General features: G+C 36.3%; 1 protein-coding gene across 9 annotated transcripts in view; it reads left to right on the top strand.

Moving 5' to 3' along the window:
- The window catches only part of NF1 (neurofibromin 1), a 257,570-nt gene that overhangs the window by 109,935 nt on the left and 124,334 nt on the right, over window positions 1-23,301 (top strand). For 8 of the 9 annotated variants that reach the window (XM_027516769.1, XM_027516770.1, XM_027516763.1 and 5 more), the window contains 15 exons: window positions 1,023-1,102; window positions 2,624-2,747; window positions 4,152-4,313; window positions 5,475-5,724; window positions 6,273-6,346; window positions 6,574-6,657; window positions 13,741-14,181; window positions 14,566-14,705; window positions 14,974-15,096; window positions 15,731-15,814; window positions 16,789-16,905; window positions 17,467-17,648; window positions 17,768-17,979; window positions 21,814-21,975; window positions 22,127-22,230. In XM_027516769.1, coding sequence (XP_027372570.1) covers window positions 1,023-1,102; window positions 2,624-2,747; window positions 4,152-4,313; window positions 5,475-5,724; window positions 6,273-6,346; window positions 6,574-6,657; window positions 13,741-14,181; window positions 14,566-14,705; window positions 14,974-15,096; window positions 15,731-15,814; window positions 16,789-16,905; window positions 17,467-17,648; window positions 17,768-17,979; window positions 21,814-21,975; window positions 22,127-22,230 — 2,339 coding nt within the window. The remainder of the gene's footprint in view (window positions 1-1,022; window positions 1,103-2,623; window positions 2,748-4,151; window positions 4,314-5,474; window positions 5,725-6,272; window positions 6,347-6,573; window positions 6,658-13,740; window positions 14,182-14,565; window positions 14,706-14,973; window positions 15,097-15,730; window positions 15,815-16,788; window positions 16,906-17,466; window positions 17,649-17,767; window positions 17,980-21,813; window positions 21,976-22,126; window positions 22,231-23,301) is intronic. The other variant, XM_027516764.1, reaches the window with a different exon arrangement.

Genomic DNA, 23,301 nt, shown 5'->3' with positions numbered 1-23,301 from the left:
GCACAGGTTATCATTGCAGCTCTATTTGCAGTTTATTCATTTGATTTGATTTTAAGAGAAGAAATCAGTTCTCATTATGTGTTCCAAACAGTGTTTCATTGGAGTTTTAATACAAAGCTTTAAAGAGGAGTAAAGAATCTCCAAATCCGCTGACCAAGGACTGAGAGGAATGTGCAGAGCTCAGTAATGTGCGTCTGGGGGAAGCATTGTGAACTTAACCTATTGGAGTTAAGATAGGGTTGGTTTGAAGAAAGAGTCTAGTTCTACTCTCTGTACTTTTGATGGCATTGATTTATTTAATAGTAGTGTTTCTGTGTATTAATTGTGTATTCCTGTTAATGTTCTGTGAGCCAAATCCATTTCAGTTCTATGGTCAGTTGAAATATTTTAGGATGAATAATCTCTATGCAATGCAAAAATCTGTTTTCCTCCCCCTTTCTCCTTTTTGAAAAATAATTTGACCTTTCTGTTCTAAGAATTTGTGGCAAACAAGATAACTTCTACTTTTTATTTATTTATTTTTAAATTTTGTTTTATTTTTAAACTTTACAATATTGTTTTGGTTTTGCCAAATATCGAAATGAATCCGCCACAGATATACTTTCTACTTTTAACTTGTGACCTAGAAGTAAAATGTTGTGTATATTAGTTTTGGAGAACTCTCCTTCTTTGGGGGTTAATTTTATTTTCCATAGAGTTCTTTGATACTTATTGAAATCATATTATTTGTGTCTTAAAGCAGTTTTTACACATGTATATTGCTATTCTGAATTCATCAGTATTTAACTTATGTGTACATGCCATTTAAAGTAACAGTGAGAAGAATAAAGTGACTTCATTTTTGTATATATAATCCCTAGAGATTTGGGTTCTTCAGAGCTTTTCTCTTGTGCCTTATACTGCATGTTGAGGCTATAATTAAGTAGTTCAGTTTGTCAGTATTTGTAAAATAAATACTCCAGTGTTATGTTTACCAAATTTTTTTTTGAGTAAGTCTTCTCTCTCTCTTTTTAAAAATTCAGGCTCTGCTGGTTCTTCATCAGTTAGATAGCATTGATTTGTGGAATCCTGATGCTCCTGTAGAAACATTTTGGGAAATTAGGTATATGCACCCTTATTTTTTAATTCAACTTAAATTTTTAATTTTTTTTGTCTTTAAATATTAACTCTATATACTTGGTTTATTAACTTTATTCACTTATACTGCCAGATGTTTTATGATTTTGTGTTTTATTTGACTTGAAATTATTAGGTTATTTCTTATTTTAACTGTAAGAACATTGTCACAGCAAATTAGAAAATAAATTTTTAAAAATTGTGCTAAATTTCATTACCCAACCATAAGTACTATTATTTGGTATGTCTTCTGCTATTTCAGATTTTTATATGGTTAAACTGTGTTTTAAATTTATTTTTATCATTTATAAGCTTAGAGTGTTAAAGTTTTAAATATTAATAGTTTATTTCAGTTTTTTAAATTATAATCTCATGTTTTCAATAATACTGGTGTTTTTTGTGGATGAATTAATTTAATGAATATCTGCTTAGAAGGCAAAATTATATGTATATATAATTTTATAATTTATTTCTTTGCTTATATGAATTATTACCTTTCAGTGAGCATAGAGGTAACACACTGAGGAAAATGTAAGTGTGTAAGCCTCAGGTTTTGTTATTATCTTGTAGAAGTGGGTACACCAAGTCACTTGGCAGCTGAGTTAAATCCTAGATTCTGGAGCAGTGCACTTTGATAGTAATATAATGTGAATCACATATGTAATTTAAATTTTTCTAGTTGCCACATTAAAAAAATAAACAGGTAAAATTAATTTTAAGAATATATTTTTAAACCCAGTGTGTGTGTGTGTGTGTGTGTGTAGAGAGAATATTTTTAATATGTTGATCAATATAAAAGTTATTGATGAGATATTTTATGTCCTTTTTTCTAAAGTCTTCACAATTTGGGCTGTTTCCTACTTCCAGGACATCAGTTTAGACAAGCCGCGTTTCAAGTGCGCGGCAGCCACATGGGGCTGCTCGTGGCTGCTGTGTTGACAGTGCAGCTCTAGAGTGGAAACAAGCAAACTTTTTCTCTAAAGGGCCAAGCAGTCAAGATTTTAGTTTTTGTGGGCCAGATAGTCTCTTTTATAACTGTTTACTTCTGCTCTTGGGACATGAAAGTAGCCACAGACAATGAATGAGTGGATTGTGACCATGTTCCACTAAAACTTTATTTGCAAAGGCAAATGATGGACTGGCTTTGGCCTGCAGGCAGTTGTGTGCCGACCCCTGCTCTAGAACACTAAGTTTACATACAGTCTGTGCTGTACAGATCTATAATTTTTCTTGAGTCCTCTGTGAGGATGAGATGCATGGATGAAGTGGTTGAGGGAGAAGGGGGCTTAGAAGTACTTTTTTCTTTTTTTAATGTAATTTGTATACTTCCTTTCATTATAGTGCTATTAACATTTTGATAACCAATTCTCTAAAATAAATCCTGGAAAGGAAGATAAGCTTCTTTAAACTTTGTCCATTATTAGAGAATGCCATTCTTTTATTCTGACTTTATCTGTATTAGGTTGTTTATTGGCAATGCTGGTAACAGTGAACTTTGTTTCTGCAGCTCACAAATGCTTTTTTACATTTGCAAGAAATTGACTAGTCATCAAATGCTTAGTAGCACAGAAATTCTCAAATGGTTGCGGGAAATTTTGATCTGCAGGAATAAATTTCTTCTTAAAAATAAGGTAAGCAAAATGACATCTTTTGAAACGGAAGAATATTTGGAATGGTAATGAAAAGAGATTAAGGAAATGTTTATTAGCCAAATCAAGTCCTTATTCAGCTCCTCTCTTCTGCAAAGTCTTCAAGGGAAATGTACATGCAGGAGACAATGGCTGAGAAATCAGCACTTTAAGTAAAAATTATTTTGAGCCGTTACCCTTAAAGCCACAATCCTGATAAAGTCTAGACGAGTTAAGCAGGATTCTGTGGGGCAGACCTAGGAGGAGTGGGGCCTCTATAACCAAAGAAGATTGAGAAACAACATTTGCTGTCTCTGCTCTCAAGTTCATACATAAGACTTGAATCCGATGTCTAGGCTAGTCCAGAGAATGCTATCTATCTATATATATAAAGAAGCTGAAGGAAAGACATCGAGTGCCATCAATCTAAGGTTTATTTATATTTCTGTGAGGAAGTTATTACCTGTTGAAGATATCAGAAGTCTTCTTCCTTAGGGTTGAGTGAAAAGTTTTGATTCTGAACTATTGAAGCCTGGTGACAAGATTTTGGGGGCTAGAGAAGAGCCTTAAGTTTCTTTTAACATAAAGTTTCTATAATCAGTCAATTAAAAAGTTCTGTTATGGCATAGTTTTAGGAGTACTTGATTCAATAAATTTTTATCCATTTCTGGAATGGATAAAATCTATGGGAAATTTAAATGTCTCTAATACATATCCTTTTCAGTGTACCATGCAGCTTGTTGAATTTTCTTTGTTTAGAAATGAGCTAATGGTGAGTTGGATTTATTCATATCTGGCTTACCTTCATCTGTTACTATAGTAGAATTTGGCATTATGCCAAAGGTGAGGAATGCGATTGGACTTCAGCGTTTCATGCCCTTGCCTATAGTATAATTCTCCGGAGTGCAAGCATTAGTAATCCAGTAGTGAATCTTGTCCTCTGGTCAGTGAAGTCACTCATACTTAGCATATATACCAGTGTTGATTCTGGTTCAGAGGAATTTAATCTCAAAAGAGTCAACTTCCCGCTATCCTGACCATGTTGTATGAGAGGAAATCTTTGTTGTTTTTAACTGACTAAAAAGTACATTATATTTTTTGTGTGGTAGATTTATGCTGTTGATGTTTAACTTGTGTCCATGTTAGATCTAGAAATCTTAATTTACGTTTCTAGATCTGTTGATTCTGAGTATTTGAAGAGTGGAAAACTGAGAGGAGTTTCCGAGACATTGAGGAAACATTATTTGTACTACTGGGTTTCTAGAGAATGTTTTTCAGTGTGAGAGGAGTAGGAATTGGAAGGAGAGGTTTTCCAGGATAATCTCAAACAGAAAGGCAACTCATATAAGTATTTATTTCTCTTAGCTATCAGTGCTTCGAAAAGGCTTACTTATTTTTCCTTTCTAGCAGGCAGATAGAAGTTCCTGTCACTTTCTCTTCCTTTATGGAGTAGGATGTGATGTTCCTTCAAGTGGGAATACCAGTCAAATGTCCATGGATCATGACGAATTACTACGCACTTGTGCTCCTGGAACCTCTCTCAGGAAGGGGAAAGGAAATTCATCCATGGTAAGGGACTTTTGTAGTTTTCTTGTATCATCATCTGTGCTCTGTACTTTTTTTCTGAATTAACTTGGGTAAATTTCAACTAGGTAATACAGCATAATAAGGAACTGCTTAGCTTCTAGTTTCGTTACTGCTCTTCGTGGACACTCAGGCAAGTTCCTAACTTATCTATGTCTCAGTTCCTCAACTTTAAAAGGGGATAATAATTTCTGCTGCAGAATTATTGTGAGAATTAAGTGAGATAACGTGTAAATAGCACTGGATTGAGTATTTGACACTTATAAGCTGTAACTGATAGCTGTAATTATTATAATTCTCTATCCCATAAGAAAGATCATTTGTACCCCAGAAGTTTAAAAGTTCTATCAACTAAAAAAAGTACAGATTTACTGGGGAAAAAAAGCATTTTGCTTAATGTTATATGCATTAAGTGTTTTCAGGACTTTTGTGTCCATAATTCCCTTTAAAAATAAATCATAATGCTACTGAAAATGTCAGATCATTATAGAATTTCTTTTGCAGACCAAAGCTTTTTTATTTTATTTTATTTTTTTTCCAAAGCTTTTTTAAATCCCTATTTTACAATATAATCTTCAGTCAAAGGAAAACAACTACTCAACAGTGTGGTATTTTCTATTGGTCTTAACTGCAGAATTTGCATGTTCGCTTATAAATGAGAATTTCTCTATTTTGTGTTTTGAGAATATGTTATCCAGAGCCCAATATACTTTATACAGTCATGTTTAGTTCTTATTCATGTTCTTATTTCAGTCAGTTTGCAGTATGATTAATTTCTTGCCTCTGGGTGGATAGAATTTCTTGTTACTTCCTCTTCGTCATTTTTGAGTGACTGAGAAGTGCATTATATTTTTCATTGAGTAGATTTATACTGTGCATATTTTCTTTGTGTTCATATTAGACTTAATCTATATTTATGGCATCTGAAAAAATTGAAGAGATACTAGTATTATGTTGGTCCAAATAATTTGAGTTCTCATTCAGTCAAGATATTTTGAGGTGTAAAAATTCTGTCATGGTTAAAGAGGAAAAGCTCTTGTGGGTTATTATATACAGACATCTATGGTACACAGCTTGTTGAATTATTGGATTTTGTAAATAAAATTATGTAAGTTGCAAATATTTGCCTCCTTCTCTTGATCCCAGGATAGTGCAGCAGGGTGCAGTGGAACCCCACCAATATGCCGACAAGCCCAGACCAAACTAGAAGTGGCCCTGTACATGTTCCTGTGGAGCCCCGACACTGAAGCAGTTCTGGTTGCCATGTCCTGTTTTCGTCACCTCTGTGAGGAAGCAGATATCCGGTGTGGGGTGGATGAAGTGTCAGTACACAACTTCTTGCCCAACTATAACACATTCATGGAATTTGCTTCTGTTAGCAATATGATGTCAACAGGTAAATCATGCATATTTTTTTTTTTTACTCAGTCTACCTTGACTCAAATACCTGATTACTCTAGGAACATAGGCATGTATTTAAGATCAATACTTCTTTAAGTTAACAGGGCTATTTCAAATACCTTTCCTGAAATCCTTTTTTTCACAAGGTAAGGTAAAAGTAAATAGTATTTGGAATAAGTTATTTTCTCACTGAATTTTTAATATGCCATATGCATTTATTTAAAAACTGACAGTATAAATTGCTTTCAGTTATAAATTATACAGTTTACTCTGCCTCAGCTGTATATAGTGAAGTTTTAAAAGCATTAGCACATGTTATGAGTAAGTATAGGTAGAAATAGCTATTTTAGGCCAAGGACATTGTAGAGACCAAGTTAAATACCCCTTTCCTGTGAGGCTGGTAAAAGGAAGTGTGCAGCTTTACCATTTGAAGTATTCATTCCCCTCCTCCTCCTCTGCCTTTTGGGTTGGGCTTGCCACATTCTCCACTGGCAAGCAGGGCTCTTAAGTGCAATAGGCTGATCTGCTGTTGTCTTTGCTTAGGAAGAGCAGCACTTCAGAAAAGAGTGATGGCGCTACTACGGCGAATTGAGCATCCCACTGCAGGAAACACTGAGGTATGTCCTTAGCAACAGAAATATCCTTTCCAGGCCCCTACCTGCAATTTTAGAAGCCTTTTGTTTTGTGCATGTGACCAGGAATAGCTTTTGAAGCGACTCTAAGATGTATGCATATTATAAATAGGATATTATAATATATACCAAGTTTGAGACCTGTCTATTACTGATTGATTTTTAGCTCTAGGTTTAAGGTTGCTTTCAAGTGGTAATTGCTTTCATTTTAGGCTTGGGAAGATACGCATGCAAAGTGGGAACAAGCTACAAAACTAATCCTCAACTACCCAAAAGCCAAAATGGAAGATGGCCAGGTGAGTTTGTGAAGTTGATTTTGTCTCTTGATTGATCTGCTAAACATATGTACTACATACACTTTAGTAATATTTTGTGAGTGACTCTTAGTGTAATAAGTATTAGATGTCTTAAGACTGATGGTTTAGTTGTGGTTTATCTAAACCTGCACTAAAATGGTAGCCACCATACCCTAGTCAAATTAAAATTTCACTTATAATTAAATACAGTTAAAATTCAGTTTCTCTGTCACACAGTAGCCACATGTGGAAATTGACTGCTATCTTGGACAGTACAGATATTAAATGTTTCCATCATTGCAGAAATACTGGACAGTTCTGAGCTAGAGATGATTTATGATAGAGACCATTCCTTTCCCCTCTTTTCTTTCTCTTTTTCCATGAGAGTATTGCACAGAATTTTCAGGAAAGGAGTGACAAAAGTAGAGAAAAAGAATTAAAATTGAAACACTAGGTCTTACTGTTTTATTAGGTATTCTAATTAAGGGTTCTGGTGGCCAGAAGATTGAGCCATAGGTTATATGAAATTTTAAAATTTGAACGTTTCACTCATCAACTGTTATCATCTGTTACCTTGGAAATTAACAATTGATATTTCTGTATGTTTGATTTGTAATGGTCATATTGTTCTCATTTTAGAAAAATTCATTAGTCTCCCATTGTTTTTTTCTTGTCATGCTTAATTAGAATAAGAAAAGTTACATTTTTATGAAGCAAAAATCTGCACCTAATATCATTATTTGAAGATGGACATGTGGCTTTAAAATGAAAGCTTTCTTTTTTTGTGGCTGTTTTGTTGAGATGTAATTCACATATTGTAAAATTCACCTGTTTAAAAATTTATAATTCAGTAGATTTTAATATATTCAAAGTTGTGTAGCCCCCACCACAATTTAATAAAAACCCATGCCCTTTAGCTGTCATTCCCTAACCTCCCTCTACACCTCTGCCCCTGGCCCTCATCAGCCATTAAGCTACTTCTGTCTGAGTAGACTTGCCAGTTCTGGACATTGCATATAAATAGCATCATGCAATGTGTGGTCAGTAGTGATTGGTTTCTTTGACTTGGCATAATGTGTACAAGGTTTATTCATGTAAATCAAAGCTTTTAAAAAGAAATTCGATATTCTGTGTTGACTATATTAGTCTATGATAAAAATATGTTGCTGCTGCTATATGACAATCTTAAGTTTGGGTTTTTCTAGTTAAACTTGCTTTGCATCTTTCACATAGTTTTTTTTAATTGTAGGATAACATAAATTTTAAAATATGTGTAAGTTGAAGTGACAGTGCAAAATATTAGGAGATGAACATACTTGTGCAGTCAGCACCCACATCAAGAAAGAAATCATTACCGGCATTCCAGAAGCTTTCATTGTGCTCCTTCCAGTCACTAATGATCAAGAGTAACTAACCATTATCCTGATTGAATACAGTCATTTTCCTGTTGTTAAACGTATATGAACTGAACAATAGAAGTATATTCTAATATCTGGCTTCTTTCACTCAACATAATGTTTGTGAGATTCAGCCACACTATTCTGTGCAATTCTAGTTCATTTTTTGTTACTGTAATATATTATTTATTCAACAGTCCTGAATTTAATTTTTTCTTTCTGTACATTTTTGGCATCAGACAGTTATACAAAGACTAGTTTTTTTTTTAAATTTGTTTGTTTATTTTAACTGAAGGATATTACAATATTGTTATTTTGAATCGTGCTGCTATGAACATTCTTGAATGTGCCCTTTGCTGATCTTATAGATGTATTTCTGTAAGGCACACACAGTAGAATTGCTGAGTCACAGGATATGTGATGCACCTATGGGAAATATAAACGGATATAATCACATTAAAAAATTGCTTGGTAGTTTTACAAAAACTTTTAGAAGACAGCTAACATTTAAAAATGAACTGCTACAACTAAAGATCCTGTTTCCCACAACTAAAGATCCTACAGTGAAGATCAGAGATACCTCGTGCCACAACACAACTAAGACCCAGCACAGCCAGATCAAGAAATAAAATGAACTGTCATAGTATCTATGTAAATGGTCAAATGTCACCTAACCATTAAAAGCTTTCCTCTTAAAGAATGTATAAAAAATGAGGCAATGGATCCACTAACAGGGATCTATTAATAGTTTCTTACGCTTGCATGAGGGCTTCCCAGATGGCAGTGGTAAAGAATCCACCTTCCAATGAAGGAGACATGAAAGATGCCAGTTCAATCCCTGAGTCCAGAAGATCCCCTGGAGAAGGAAATGGTAACCTGCTCCAGTATTCTTGCCTGGAAAATTCCATGGACAGAGGATCCTGGTGGGCTACCGTCCATGGGGGTCGCAAAGAGTCAGATGTGACTGAGCACATACATACCTGCATGAACAAGCAGTTTTTTCATTGGAATTCTTCAAATTATAACCCTTTAAAGACCAGAAGTAGGAAATAAAATATTGTACATCATATCAGATCAGTCGCTCAGTCGTGTCCGACTCTTTGCAACCCCATGAATCGCAGCACACCAGGCCTCCCTGTCCATCACCAACTCCCGGAGTTCACCCAGACTCATGTCCATCGAGTCAGTGATGCCATCCAGCCATCTCATCCTCTGTCGTCCCCTTCTCCTCCTGCCCCCAATCCCTCCCAGCATCAGAGTCTTTTCTAATGAGTCAACTCTTCTCATGATGTGGCCAAAGTACTAGAGTTTCAGCTTTAGCATCATTCCTTCCAAAGAAATCCCAGAGCTGATCTCCTTCAGAATGGACTGGTGGATCTTCTTACAGTCCAAGGGACTCTCAAGAGTCTTCTCCAACACCACAGTTCAAAGGCATCAATTCTTTGGCACTCAGCCTTCTTCACAGTCCAACTCTCACATCCATACATGACCACAGGAAAAACCATAGCCTTGACTAGACAAACCCTTTGTTGGCAAAGTAATGTCTCTGCTTTTGAATATGCTATCTAGGTTGGTCATAACTTTCCTTCCAAGGAGTAAGCGCCTTTTAATTTCATGGCTGCAGTCACCATCTGCAGTGATTTTGGAGCCCAGAAAAATAAAGTCTGACACTGTTTCCACTGTTTCCCCTTCTATTTCCCATGAAGTGATGGGACTGGATGCCATGATCTTCGTTTTCTGAATGTTGAGCTTTAAGCCAACTTTTTCACTCTCCACTTTCACTTTCATCAAGAGGCTTTTGAGTTCCTCTTCACTTTCTGCCATAAGGGTGGTGTTATCTGCATATCTGAGGTATTCTTTGCAGCCAAAGATGGAGACGCTCTATACAGTCAACAAAAACAAGACCAGGAGCTGATTGTGGCTCAGACCATGAACTCCTTATTGGCAAATTCAGACTTAAATTGAAGAATATTGTACATACTTTTTCTAATTCAATTAGTAAAAAATACTTGAAGCACTTAAATGTTCAATAAAATTAGACATTTATATCAAGCCTGGGGAGAGCTAAGCTGAAAATATATAATATAATATGGTGTAATATATTCAGCTAATAAATGTCTCTGTGTCAGAGAATGGAACAACATTATCAAAGCAGTGTTAGACAAAGGAAACATGAAAATGAATCAGTGGAACGATTAAAGATCTGCAAACTTGAGCCCCAATAAGAAGTATGTAAATATACAGCAGAATTCAACCTAGAGAAAAAAAACACTAACCTAGTTCTTTATGCAGTATAAAAGTCAAGGTACAAAAGACTCCTCAGATGAAAGAACAGTACCCTTATCAAAATGTTGTATTAGCTTTATTTTAACTTCACATTAATATTTTGCTTCATGTATAGTGACACAATTTAAGAATGTTTAACTGTAGTTTGAAAACAGAGTAGTTACTACTGTGTTCCTGGAGTCAAGAAGAGAATAAATATTACTGTTACTCCTTTGTTTCTGTTGGAGATGATCTGATCAAAAAAAGTGTCAAAAAGTACTGTTTAAAAACAAGACAGCAATAAAATATGAGCCCTGTAAAGGAAATCTTTAAATGTAATATGAAAATCACAATTACAATAAAATAGGTTGATAATGGCGCATTAAATGCTATGAATTAACTCCTAGTTGAAAAGAGTACACAAAATGTACTTTGACTATTGCATAAAATTTTTTAAAATTACTATTTACCTGTTATTTCCTAAATTTTTGAGCAACCTTCAGTGAATCTCATTTAAATCTATTAGTAAACCAACATACCAAGGAAGTTTCTCTGCTTTATTTATTAATCCTTCAGAAAGATTTAGCTGCATCATCATCTTGGATTGTATTCCGTAACAAGATGTTTCCTTTCTTGCAGACAATATCCAAATTAATAGTTAATTAAAAGAGTAACTGTTGAATTGATGTTTATGAATTATAGTTCCTTGACTAAGATGTTTATGGTAAATGGATACTACAGTGGCAAGATGTTGTTAGGGGTGAGATGTTAGCTCTGCCTATGAATTAATTTGAGCTAGCTCCTCTTCACGTCCAGATTCTTCACTAGGAAAATCAGCCATATTTTTTTTTCTGATTTTGCACTAATCTGGGATCTACCACAGCTGACATCATCTGCACTTAGCTTATCATCAGCCATGTGCCCTTTGTGGTACTGAAGCTGAATTTAGTGATGCTGGATTGCCAAGAAGCAAATAATTCATTTCCAGTTCTCTCCCAAGAAAGTGATTCCTAAGATGCTTATGCTATTTGGGCAGCATTCATTTCCTCTGAAATATGTTCTGGATCTTCAGAGTGTGAATAGGCATGTAGCATTTGTATTTGATTATCTGTTGATGACATTGACTGTTAAAAAGCAGGTCTTTTCCTGTTTCATTGCTTGCTAATAGGCCTTGGGAATTCCCTTAAGCAAAGGTCTGCTTGACTTTCTGTTTCAAAGATCTGTATCACAACTACTTTTAAGAGGATTTTGACCATGATCTTGTTTAAGGGCTTCAGTTCTGCGAGGTCTTCTGATTGACCTCTTGGCAGAGCTGCCAGCTGACTGTCTTGAGTTACTAGAAATCACCTCATTGGTAGATCCATTACTATGCTCACTGTTGCTTCCAGGACCACTGCTTCCATCTTCACGACTGTTGGCAGTTTTGCCAGAACTTCTTTGTTTGGATTTCATTGTGTCTGAAAGCTGCTGTTGTATATATTTCATTCTTAGTGTAAGTTGCTTATCCGTTTCAGTATCACTGCCTCCATTTTGATGAGTTTTACTATTATTTGAAGACCAGCTGCAGGTGTACAATGTGATGGAGCTGGTCTTCTGAGCTTTTCTTCCTCTTTCTTACTTTCAGTGGGAAGATATGTATTTAATAAAGATGCAAAAGAGCTGCTTAGTTAGCTGAGCCTTAGCTGCTAATACGCTATTCCATAATGCTTTAATTAACATCAGTGCCAAGTACAGTGTCTGTTCAGTACGAACACTTGGCTGAAGACCTGAAACCAGATTAAGAAGATGTCTAAGAGGAGCTGGATCCAAATGCTTGATGAGTAAAGGAAATAAGTCATGTATATACCAACCACAGTGTTTCAGCTGTGCTGCAACCCATATGCAGTCAATATGCTAAGGATTCAGTCATCCTGCTGCTGCTAAAAAATTCAAAGTCACTTGACAGGGTTTGATAATCTCACTATGTAAATTCGGTCCATATATATGCTCTACCCTACTGTTGCTTATAAGCCAGTCTGCAAGTTCTTCTTCAGTGGACTTTCTGTGTCTGATACCAATGACTCATTATTGCATATATTGTTGAAGGTGTGAAGTTGATTCATTATCTTGAGCCCAACCAACCTCTTAGTCAAATGAGATCACATAAAGTACTTAAATGCAAGATCTAGGCTTACTTTTTTTTATCAAAGCATAATGTTGTATCCAATGGTTCTTTCACTGTGCTACACATTAAATCATCCATCCTGTGAACCTCACTCTCTTAATTCCTGACCAGGGAGCTTGCATAAATATCTGATAATGTAGGGCCTAAAAGGGACAATGTGCTGCATGACAGCAGAGATACGTAGCCATATCCTAATACTAGATGCAACTGTAGTAAATCCATGTGCTATAAGAAATGGCAAAGTTTTAAGAGTTCCATATTCAAAGCAATCATTCATGAGAGGTCATTTTCCCCATAGAATAAACATAATGAAGTAAATGCAGTGGTACTTCTACATCATTCATATCACCGATTGCCCCTAATATATTGCTTTCTTAGGTTGATATATCCCCTATAGTAAGATGACTGTTATGCTTGTAGGCAGTATATAGGGAAAATTGAATTTGAAAAATTTATGCCACACACAGTTTTCTTTCTCATCTCCACTCCATAAACTGAAAGGATCAGAATTCCTGGAAGATTCCTCCTCTGTCAGATTACAAATTCTTAATTATTTTTTTCTATTGACTTTATCATTCTATACTCCTTCATTACATTCTTTTGTATATTCAATGGTTTTTCCACTTGGTTACTCTCATCTTGTCATGTGGGAATCTATATTAATAGTAGTACAACGTTCACACAGCTGGATCCAGAGTTTTTGAACTTGGACAGTCACTAAGTTATTAAATGCATACCCTACTTGGTTAATGGAGAAGGAAATGGCAGCCCACTCCAGTGTTCTTGCCTGGAGAATCCCAGGGATGGAGGAGCCTGGTGGGCTGCCGTCTATGGAGTCGCACAGAGTCGGACATGACTGAAGCGACTTAGCAGCAGCAGCAGCAGCTACGTGGTTAAAAACCTTCAAATGCTTATATTCCTTGAAGCAGCACAGATATTGCTTCTGTGTCCGGAAATTGATATAAGCAAATATTTTGAAAGTATGTTCCTTTCTGAACTGCAGTTTATCACCACCTTCTGTATCTGATACTGGATCCATGTGTTACCACCACCTTCAGTTCTGTAAATTAAGACTCATCTGTCCTCAAGCGGTGAGATACCTTGATGTGACTAGAAATTGCAGAGCAAAGACTTGAATTTTTTAAAATGTAAAACAAATGTTCTCTTGTCACAGAAATGTTGGATAAAAAGTAGTTTGTCAAGTCTCTCAACGAATTTAGGTTGAATTCATGCTTTCCATAAAAATTTTGTGTTTAGGCTGCTGAAAGCCTTCACAAGACCATTGTTAAGAGGCGAATGTCTCATGTGAGTGGAGGAGGATCCATAGATTTATCTGACACGGACTCACTACAAGAATGGATCAACATGACTGGCTTCCTTTGTGCCCTTGGGGGAGTGTGCCTGCAGCAGAGAAGCAATTCTGGCTTAGCAACATATAGCCCACCCATGGGCCCTGTCAGTGAACGCAAGGGTTCCATGATTTCAGTGATGTCTTCAGAGGGAAATGCAGATACACCTGTCAGCAAATTTATGGATCGGCTGCTGTCCTTAATGGTCTGTAACCATGAGAAAGTGGGACTTCAAATACGGACCAATGTTAAGGATCTGGTGGGTCTAGAATTGAGTCCTGCTCTTTATCCAATGCTTTTTAACAAACTGAAGAATACCATCAGCAAGTTTTTTGACTCCCAAGGACAGGTAAAGTGTTCTCTGTTTTATTTTTTACCCTTTCCTTTAAGTAGTGACTCATTTGAAATAAAGAAGCCTTTTTCTTTTAGGTTATTTAATTTTGATACTGGCATGGACTTTCACTTATAATTTTAAAAAATAGATAAAAACATTGCAAAAAGGAGAATCATCTAATTCAGAAATTAGTTTGCTTTGTAGGGACTCTGGTGCGTGGATATGCCTGGGGTTAACAATGTCTTGGGCATGGGTATGAGCATCTGTGTATATCTATGTGCCTGTTTGAATATGTGCCCATGGGTGTATTTCTGCATGTGTATGACATTTATCTATGGTCTGTCTGCTGTGCATTGATTCCCAAATCAATCAATTCCCAATATTTTGTTCTTTGTATAGGTTTTATTGACTGACACCAATACTCAGTTTGTGGAGCAAACCATAGCTATAATGAAGAACTTACTAGATAATCATACCGAAGGCAGTTCTGAACATCTGGGGCAAGCCAGCATTGAAACAATGATGTTAAATCTGGTCAGGTAGGCATTCTATTGAAGTGTAGCAGACCACATTTGCATTGGTAGTTAGCAATAAAATAATTTGCCATCCTTTTCTTTTTTGCACCCAAATCAGGGTGTGATAATAAGGTAATTAGAAGTTATATATCTTCTCATATGAGCAAAATGAAAATCTTATAATTTTTATGGTTACATTTAATCATTTTACTTAGTGGTGAAAGCATTTAGAAAACCTTTTCCTTCATTTATATCTGATCACTTTTTTTTTAATGCCCCTGTATCTAAATAGATATGTTCGTGTACTTGGAAATATGGTTCATGCAATTCAAATAAAAACAAAACTGTGTCAGTTAGTCGAGGTAATGATGGCAAGGAGAGATGACCTCTCATTTTGTCAAGAGATGAAATTCAGGTGAGTTCTCAAAGAGCAAAATAAAGTCTTGTAAATTTTACTATGTTTAGTGAAGTACAGAAAAATAGTGGCACCTGGTTATCATGGGAAGCGGGAGAGGTGGAAAGAAGTATTTTATGTGTTTTTTTCCTTCAGATTATTTTAAATTTCCCAAAGCTTTGTGCCCATGACAGTGCTCCCTTTTTCTAAAATTATACTACACTTGAACTAAGAATTTGATTCTGTGTCCACCTGATAGATAGCATTGTTGTTGTTCAGTCTCTAAGTCTTGTCTGACTCTGCAACCCCATGGAGTGCAGCATGCCAGGCTCCTCTGTCCTTCACTGTCTCCTGGAGTTCGCTCACATCCTTGTCCACTGAGTCGGTGATGCTATCTAATCATCTCATCTTCTGTTGTTCCCTTCTTTTTTCAAAGTCTTTAGCTAAGGGCTAAGGTGGTAGATCAGTATACCAGTTGGTGTTTGTGCCCTTCTCTGTTAGATTTGTGGTAGTAATATCTCTTTTATGAAATTATCTTATTGCCTGAGTGATTTGGCAAATTACTTGAATTATTACACTTTTAATCATACAAGAATTTTTACGTGTGACTTTGAAAAAGCAGTTTCCTTTTTTCTTTTTCTCTCCCATTCTTTAGGAATAAGATGGTAGAATACTTGACAGATTGGGTTATGGGAACATCAAACCAAGCGGCAGATGACGATGTAAAATGTCTTACAAGGTAAAAAAAAAAAAAGAGAGAGAGAGAGAGGAAAGAAAAAGACTTTTACATATTAGGAGGTTTACTCTAGGCATTATATCTACTTATTACAGTTTGTGTACGTATTAATTTATATTGAAATTGTTTTGGGGGATATCAAGCTCTTGCATTTGGATTATTCAAAGATATTAATCTTTATTGTTTCTTTTTAACTAAAAAATTTTCAGTAAAAAGTGAGTGTTGTTTGGAAAGTTTATGTTGTATATTTAGGAAAGACAGTCTACAGTTGGAAAATAAGATATATAAGGCCTTAGATTGTTTTTATTTTTTGACTGGATAAAGATATTATTTGAAGAACTTAGCTGTTTTGCGTCTTTCTGAAATGTAATTGCTTAAGTTTGCTCTAATGATAAATACTTACTACCATGTATCAGAAATATTTAAACATTATGAATTACATAATAGCTATTCACATATATTTCTTTGGCCAGGCTTGGTCCCACAGTACATGCTTTTAATTTAAGGTAGTCATTTATCCAAGATTACTTTGTAGAAAGTTATTATTGCCCTTTGCCTGACTTGAAGTGTGTTTGTATTCTGGGCTCTGCATATTAGCTCATCGATTATTTGGGTTTTCATGGTAATTTGTTTAGGGCTTCCCTACAGCTCAGTCAGTAAAGAATCTGCCTGCAATGCAGGAGACCTGGGTTCGATTCCTGGATCAGGAAGATCCCCTGGAGAAGGAAATGGCATCCTACTCTAATATTCTTGCCTGGAGAATCCCATGGATAGAGGAACCTGGCTGGCTATAGTCCATGGGGTCGCGAGAGTCAGACACAACTTAGTGACCAAAGAGAGAGAGAGAGAGAGAAATTTGTTTAATGAAATAGGTAGTTATGAAAATTCATGTCTGTTAGAAAGACATTCATTTGAGGGGAAGGTGAAGTGTAAGAACTTGAGAGATTTGTGGTCTTAAAATTTTTTTTTTTCTTCAGAGATTTGGACCAGGCAAGCATGGAAGCAGTAGTTTCACTCCTGGCTGGTCTGCCGCTGCAGCCTGAGGAAGGAGATGGTGTGGAGTTGATGGAAGCCAAATCACAGTTGTTTCTTAAGTAAATTTCAGTTGCCAGAAATAAAAAGCAAAAAACAAAGCCCCACACACAACAAAACGAAGTGTAATCAAAATAGCAAATGATTATATTTAGAAAATGGACCTCATTGCCTCATTATTATGACCATCAGCTGCTGTTTCACAAAATACAGCACTTTCTTGAAGCAATAATCCCTATTTAGGGCTGGTATAGGAAAACAGCTGTGTTTTGTGGTTTTTCTAGAAAATATAATTTGATCAGTGAATTTTTATAGACAGTAAAACCCAGATCACCTCATTAAGTCATCGTCTTAATTATTAAACGTGATACATTTAACCAGGAAACATTGCATCTATTTGGTACTTATGTTATGAACTATGTACTGGACTTGATCAGGATAAAATCATATTCAACACAGAGCACTACCTAATGAGCCGTGCTGGCTGATTACCCCTAAGACTAGAGAGAAGCAGATGCTAGACCACTCGTGATGTACACGTGATGGTTTCAGAATGTCTCATTAGCTTTCTAGTTGATGTGTGTGGCCTTCACGGGGTAAGGGTCAGTCTTTTTATTTCTCAGGTATTTCACATTGTTTATGAACCTTTTGAACGACTGCAGTGAAGTCGAAGATGAAAATGCACAAACAGGTGGCAGGAAACGTGGCATGTCTCGGAGGCTGGCATCACTGAGGCACTGCACAGTCCTGGCAATGTCAAACTTACTCAATGCTAACGTGGACAGCGGCCTCATGCACTCCATAGGTGAGGTAAAATGAAAGGTTCATAGAGAAATTTAAAACCTAGAGAATCAGTATATAAGAAAAGTGAAATTACTTCAAAAAGACCATGTTAATAAATTTGCATCTGTCTGTCCACATCAGGCTTAGGTTATCACAAAGATCTCCAGACAAGAGCTACGTTTATGGAAGTTCTGACAAAAATCCTTCAACAAGGCACAGAGTTTGACACACTTGCAGAAACAGTATTGGCAGATCGTTTTGAGAGACTGGTGGAGTTGGTCACAATGATGGGTGATCAAGGAGAGCTCCCTATAGCCATGGCTCTGGCCAATGTGGTTCCCTGTTCTCAGTGGGTAAGTTCATTGAGTTAAGAGGAGAACAGTGCCTGGCATAAAACAGATGCTTCAGAATTCATTCAGTCAGTGAATTATTTTTAAATTGAAGTATGTATGCTCAGTCATGTCCAAGTCCTTGTGACTGTGGACTGTAGCCTGCTAGGCTTCTCTGTCCGTGGAGTTCTCCCGGCAGGAATACTGGAGTGGGTGGCTGTGCCCTCCTGCAGGGGATCTTCCCAACCCAGGGATAAATTGAAATATAGTTGATTTATAATGTTTTGGGTATACAGCAAAGTGCTTGAGTCATATGTATATGTGTGTGTGTGTGTGTATAAATATATATATATATGTGTATATATATATATTACATATATCTTTTTCAGATTCCTTTCTATTATAGGTTATTACAAGATACTAGGTATAGTTCCTGGTATTATACAGTAGGTCTTTGTTGTTTATCTATTTTATATATATTAATGTGTATCAGTGAATTGAATTAATTGCTAAAACTTGTAGAGCTAGAAAAGCTTCAAATGTTATTTGAGTGATTTTCAGCTGTGGAAAGTGACTGGCTCTTCTGGCCCTCAGGAGATTTCTTAACTGTGAGGATATTAACTTCTCATATTTAAAGTAAAACTGAAACTCCTCACCTGACCCATGGAAAAGTTCTGTCTGAACACTTGTCAAAATAAAATTAAAACCACTGATCTTGTCTGGTGTCTTCATTTGGTAAATGAGATACTTAGAATTAAATCTCATATTCAGTTGTTAGTAATGCTAGAACTAGAATTCAAGGCTTGTGTCTGCTTACTACCTCTAGTTCAGAACTCTTTTCTTTTTTTTTGAAGTGTTACACAATTTTTTAAAACTTCAACACTCTTATTTGCATTTGAAATTATGACTTTGCTTGTTTTAAATACAAAAGACATAATATGGCTATTTGGCATCTCTTAAAAAACTTTTTTCTAAAACCCTATCATTTTTGCTAACAGACATGCTAAACATTATTGAGTTTGGGCTTCTGTGGTGGCTCAGATGGTAGAGAATCTGCCTGCAATGCAGGACACCCGGCTTTGATCCCTTGAATGGGAAGATCTCCTGGAGAAGGGAATGGCTACCTACTCCAGTATTGCATGGAGAATTGTGTGTACAGAGAAGCCTCGTGGGCCACAGTCCATGGGGTTGCAGAGAGTCGGACATGAAAGTATTGGTTTCACTTTCACTTCATGCTAAACCCTTGAGAAGGGTTGTCCCTTTCATGTTAAAAAGCTGTTTAGTTCATACTGTACCAAAAGTGATTTCAGCTTAGTGAATTATATATAATAAGGTAATCTGTTGTTGCCTGTAAATATGTTTCTGCTTAAAAGCTATAGGATCTTACTCTTCATACTTAAAGTGAAACTCAGACTCTTTACCTTGATCTACAAGGCTCTATCCAGCCTGGGCCCTGCGTCTTCTCTCACATCATCTTAGGCCGTTTTCCTTCTGGCTCACCAAACTTGAACCACACTGGCCATCAAATCAGATCAGATCAGATCAGTCGCTCAGTCATGTCCGACTCTTTGCGACCCCATGAATTGCAGCACGCCAGGCCTCCCTGTCCATCACCATCTCCCGGAGTTCACTGAGACTCACGTCCATCGAGTCAGTGATGCCATCCAGCCATCTCATCCTCTGTCGTCCCCTTCTCCTCCTGCCCCCAATCCCTCCCAGCATCAGAGTCTTTTCCAATGAGTCAACTCTTCGCATGAGGTGGTCAAAGTCCTGGAGCTTCAGCTTTAGCATCATTCCTTCCAAAGAAATCCCAGGGCTGATCTCCTTCAGAATGGACTGGTTGGATCTCCTTGCAGTCCAGGGGACTCTCAAGAGTCTTCTCCAACACCACAGTTCAAAAGCATCAATTCTTCGGCGCTCAGCCTTCTTCACAGTCCAACTCTCACATCCATACATGACCACAGGAAAAACCATAGCCTTGACTAGATGGACCTTTGTTGGCAAAGTAATGTCTCTGCTTTTGAATATGCCATCTAGGTTGGTAATAACTTTAGCTTATTTCTGCCCTTGAGCACCCTTGCTGCTGGTGCTGCTGCTTACAGTGCTTATTCCCTGGCCTTTTGTTATTCAAGTTTCAGGTCAGATTTCACTTTCTACTGAGGTTTTTTCTGGTCATCCATCCAAACCACACCCACAGCCATTTTATTCAATTGCTTGTTATATGTCCTTTGCAGCATTTATTTACTGAGTGAAATTATCTTGTTTATTTGATTGCTTATTCTCATTCCACCACAACATGAAGTACATGAGAGCTGAGCCCATGTCTGTGTTGTTTACTTCAGTAGCTCTGGGTCTTGGAGTAGAGCCTGACATATAACCATGACTTAGTAATTGTTTAATGAATAAAGATGGAATCTTACTTGTAGGGAGTTAGAAAAAGGAAGGTATTGAAATCCTCTTGAAGGCTAACGTTCATTCACAAATCTCCGTGTATTTTGAAAATGGCTATTCTAAAACCTTTTAGCACCTACCTATAATTACTACTAAAAATTCTTAGTAATTTTTTCAGTAAAAAGAATCAAAGTCCAAGAAGCTTTAATCACTTTGTTTTCTTTCAGTAAATAGTTTCTTACATGTTTTATATATGTATTTTTTAGATTCTCATTGGTTATCTATGTGTTTTATGTTAAATGGACTTTTTAAAAAAGAGGACTTTTACATTAAGTCAGATCTATTAGAGCTATATCTAAAGGAGAACAGATTAAAAGATAACTTTAAAAAAATTTTTAAGTCTATTTTGTAAATTTAAATTCTGATGCTTAAAGGTTTTTAGAATTTTACGGGGGAGGGATTAGAATGGAAAAAACATTTAGCGCAGCAGTCTAAAAATAGTTCTATTTTGTAACTAAATTATCTCTGATAATTATACTTGGCTTTAAAATGGAATCTAGTCAATTATGTATTATGTAACCATGGGAAGTATAGCAGAATATTGGGTCTTATTTGGCTTCCAATTATCTGTGGTTAAGAGTGTTAAATTTTTTTCCTTTACTTAAATAACAGATGATAGTAATCCTGAGACCAGACAAGAATTAGAGGAACTACAGGCCATGATCCTGACTTTGTTGTTAGGCCATCTTATTCTGGCTACCTCATTCTCTGTAAATCTCTTGCCAACTTGTGTGGTTACACAATGATTTACAATCAATTCATTTTTCTTAAGTGTGCAAAAAAGTCTTTACTGTGGGGAATTTCGAGGGTTATCATTTAGGTACTAGATGGGAATTAGTTATGCATCCCCACTTTGTATATACATCTGGCCAATCTCTTGGTTCTGAATGCACTGCTTAGGGCTTTTTCTTGTCTTGCTATAAATCCTGTAGTTTTTCCATTTTTGTTATTTCTTTCCTAACCCATGATAAATGTTTGCTGAGTTTTCCTGGCCAAAGGAGAAAAGAGTAGAGCTCCATGGTCACCACAGTCTTATTCACTGTCATTGATTTTCTAGGAAAATGATCTGTTCATATCAAATTCTCTGTCATCAACTTCTGTTTCTACTTTTCCTTCATTATGGCATAGAATTTGAGCTGAATCCTGGATTTTTTCTGTCTGGTGGTAAACCTTTGGCCTCTCTTACCTTCTTATCATTTAATCCTTAGAATTAATAGCTACTGTAGGTGTACAGAAGTAGTCATTTATCATAGACAAATGTACATGGATAAATCCCAGGGGAAAAGTTAATCAGTCACTGTATACTTCAATTCAACAGGTGGTTATCAGCTTTGAATTTGCCTTTCAGTTTCCTGCTTAAGGAAAAACTGAACTGTTTACACTAACACAATCTTACTCTGTTGTCAGGATGAACTTGCTCGCGTTCTAGTGACTCTGTTTGACTCTCGGCATTTGCTCTACCAACTGCTCTGGAACATGTTTTCTAAGGAAGTAGAATTGGCAGACTCTATGCAGACTCTTTTCCGAGGCAACAGCTTGGCCAGTAAAATAATGACCTTCTGTTTCAAGGTTTGTATCCATTTATCTTTTTTGGGGGGCAGGGGGAATGCAGAGGTATGCCAGACAGTGATTATGTACAGAATGTACAGAGCCGAATGTCTTTTTTAATGCAAAATGTTTGGAGCAGGCATAATACGTTCCTCCCTGTGTATTTCTTTAGGTATATGGTGCTACCTACCTACAGAAACTCCTGGATCCTTTATTACGGGTTGTGATCACCTCCTCTGATTGGCAGCACGTCAGCTTTGAAGTGGATCCTACCAGGTTTGTCATCCTCTCCTTCCTAACAGCTCTCCCTTGTTTTCATTACCGCCACCTGAGGCAAAGCCCTTGTAATTTCTCCCCTTGATTCTATAAAAGTTACACACAAATACATTTTTCTTAAAGAAAAGCACTAATAACATTTAAGGTATCTTTGACTATCACCTCTAGAGACAGCACTGTTACTAGTGAGGCTGTTCTGTCTTTTTTATATTGTATTTGCATGTATGCATTACTAGTTGTAGAAACTATAATGTAAGCACTTAATATAAATGTAACATTATATATATGGTTTGCAACTTTTTTTCTAACATAACCTTGTGTCTTATTAACATCATTGAGATTATGAATCTTATTCTTTTTAACTGCTGTGTGATATTTTGTTTGGTTGGGCAATATCATAATTTATTTACCAATATCATATTAATTCCATTGACTTTTGTAGTAACTTTATAATTATTGTCCTAGCGTTGGGTTTTTTTTTTTTTTGCAGGTCATTTGCTATAGGAACTATTCTGAAATCTAAATTTTTTTGGTCACTTTTTTCTCAGAAACCATCAGTTGTTCCCAACTGACTGCAAGAAAAAATACAGTCATCTGACTATAATCTGTATCACTGCTTGTCATTCTTTCATGTCATCTCTGTTCTTTAACTCCATTGAAATATGCACGTTACACATTTTTAAAGTGACTTGACACATGGGGCTCATTGGGATTAGAGTTGCCTAATAAGTAATATTCCCTTTTCTCCACCTGAGTTCAAAATCAGAAGGGCAGAAGGAGAGAAAAGGTGGGAAGGAAGCACCCAGCAATCAACTCTTTCCTTTATTTCTGATAAAAATGATTAAAAAGTGGGGCTTTAGATCTTGCATGCACAAGATACATATAGGCTTGCTCATACTTCACCTTGAATTAGAATCTTCTTTCCCATCTCTTGCACAGGTGGGTAACTACAGGCATGCATCACAGAGGCTGGCAAGCTTTTTATCGTAAGTGGAGAAAAGACCAGAACATACCTTTTCTGTAAGCAGACAAAATTAGAATGGAGTGGATGGCACTGAACTGAGCATACTT

Source organism: Bos indicus x Bos taurus, chromosome 19 (genome assembly GCF_003369695.1).
Source record: "Bos indicus x Bos taurus breed Angus x Brahman F1 hybrid chromosome 19, Bos_hybrid_MaternalHap_v2.0, whole genome shotgun sequence".
Classification (NCBI taxonomy): Eukaryota; Metazoa; Chordata; class Mammalia; order Artiodactyla; family Bovidae; genus Bos; species Bos indicus x Bos taurus.
The sequence above is the reverse complement of the archived record's forward strand: the minus strand, read 5'-3'. Positions and strand labels throughout refer to the sequence as shown.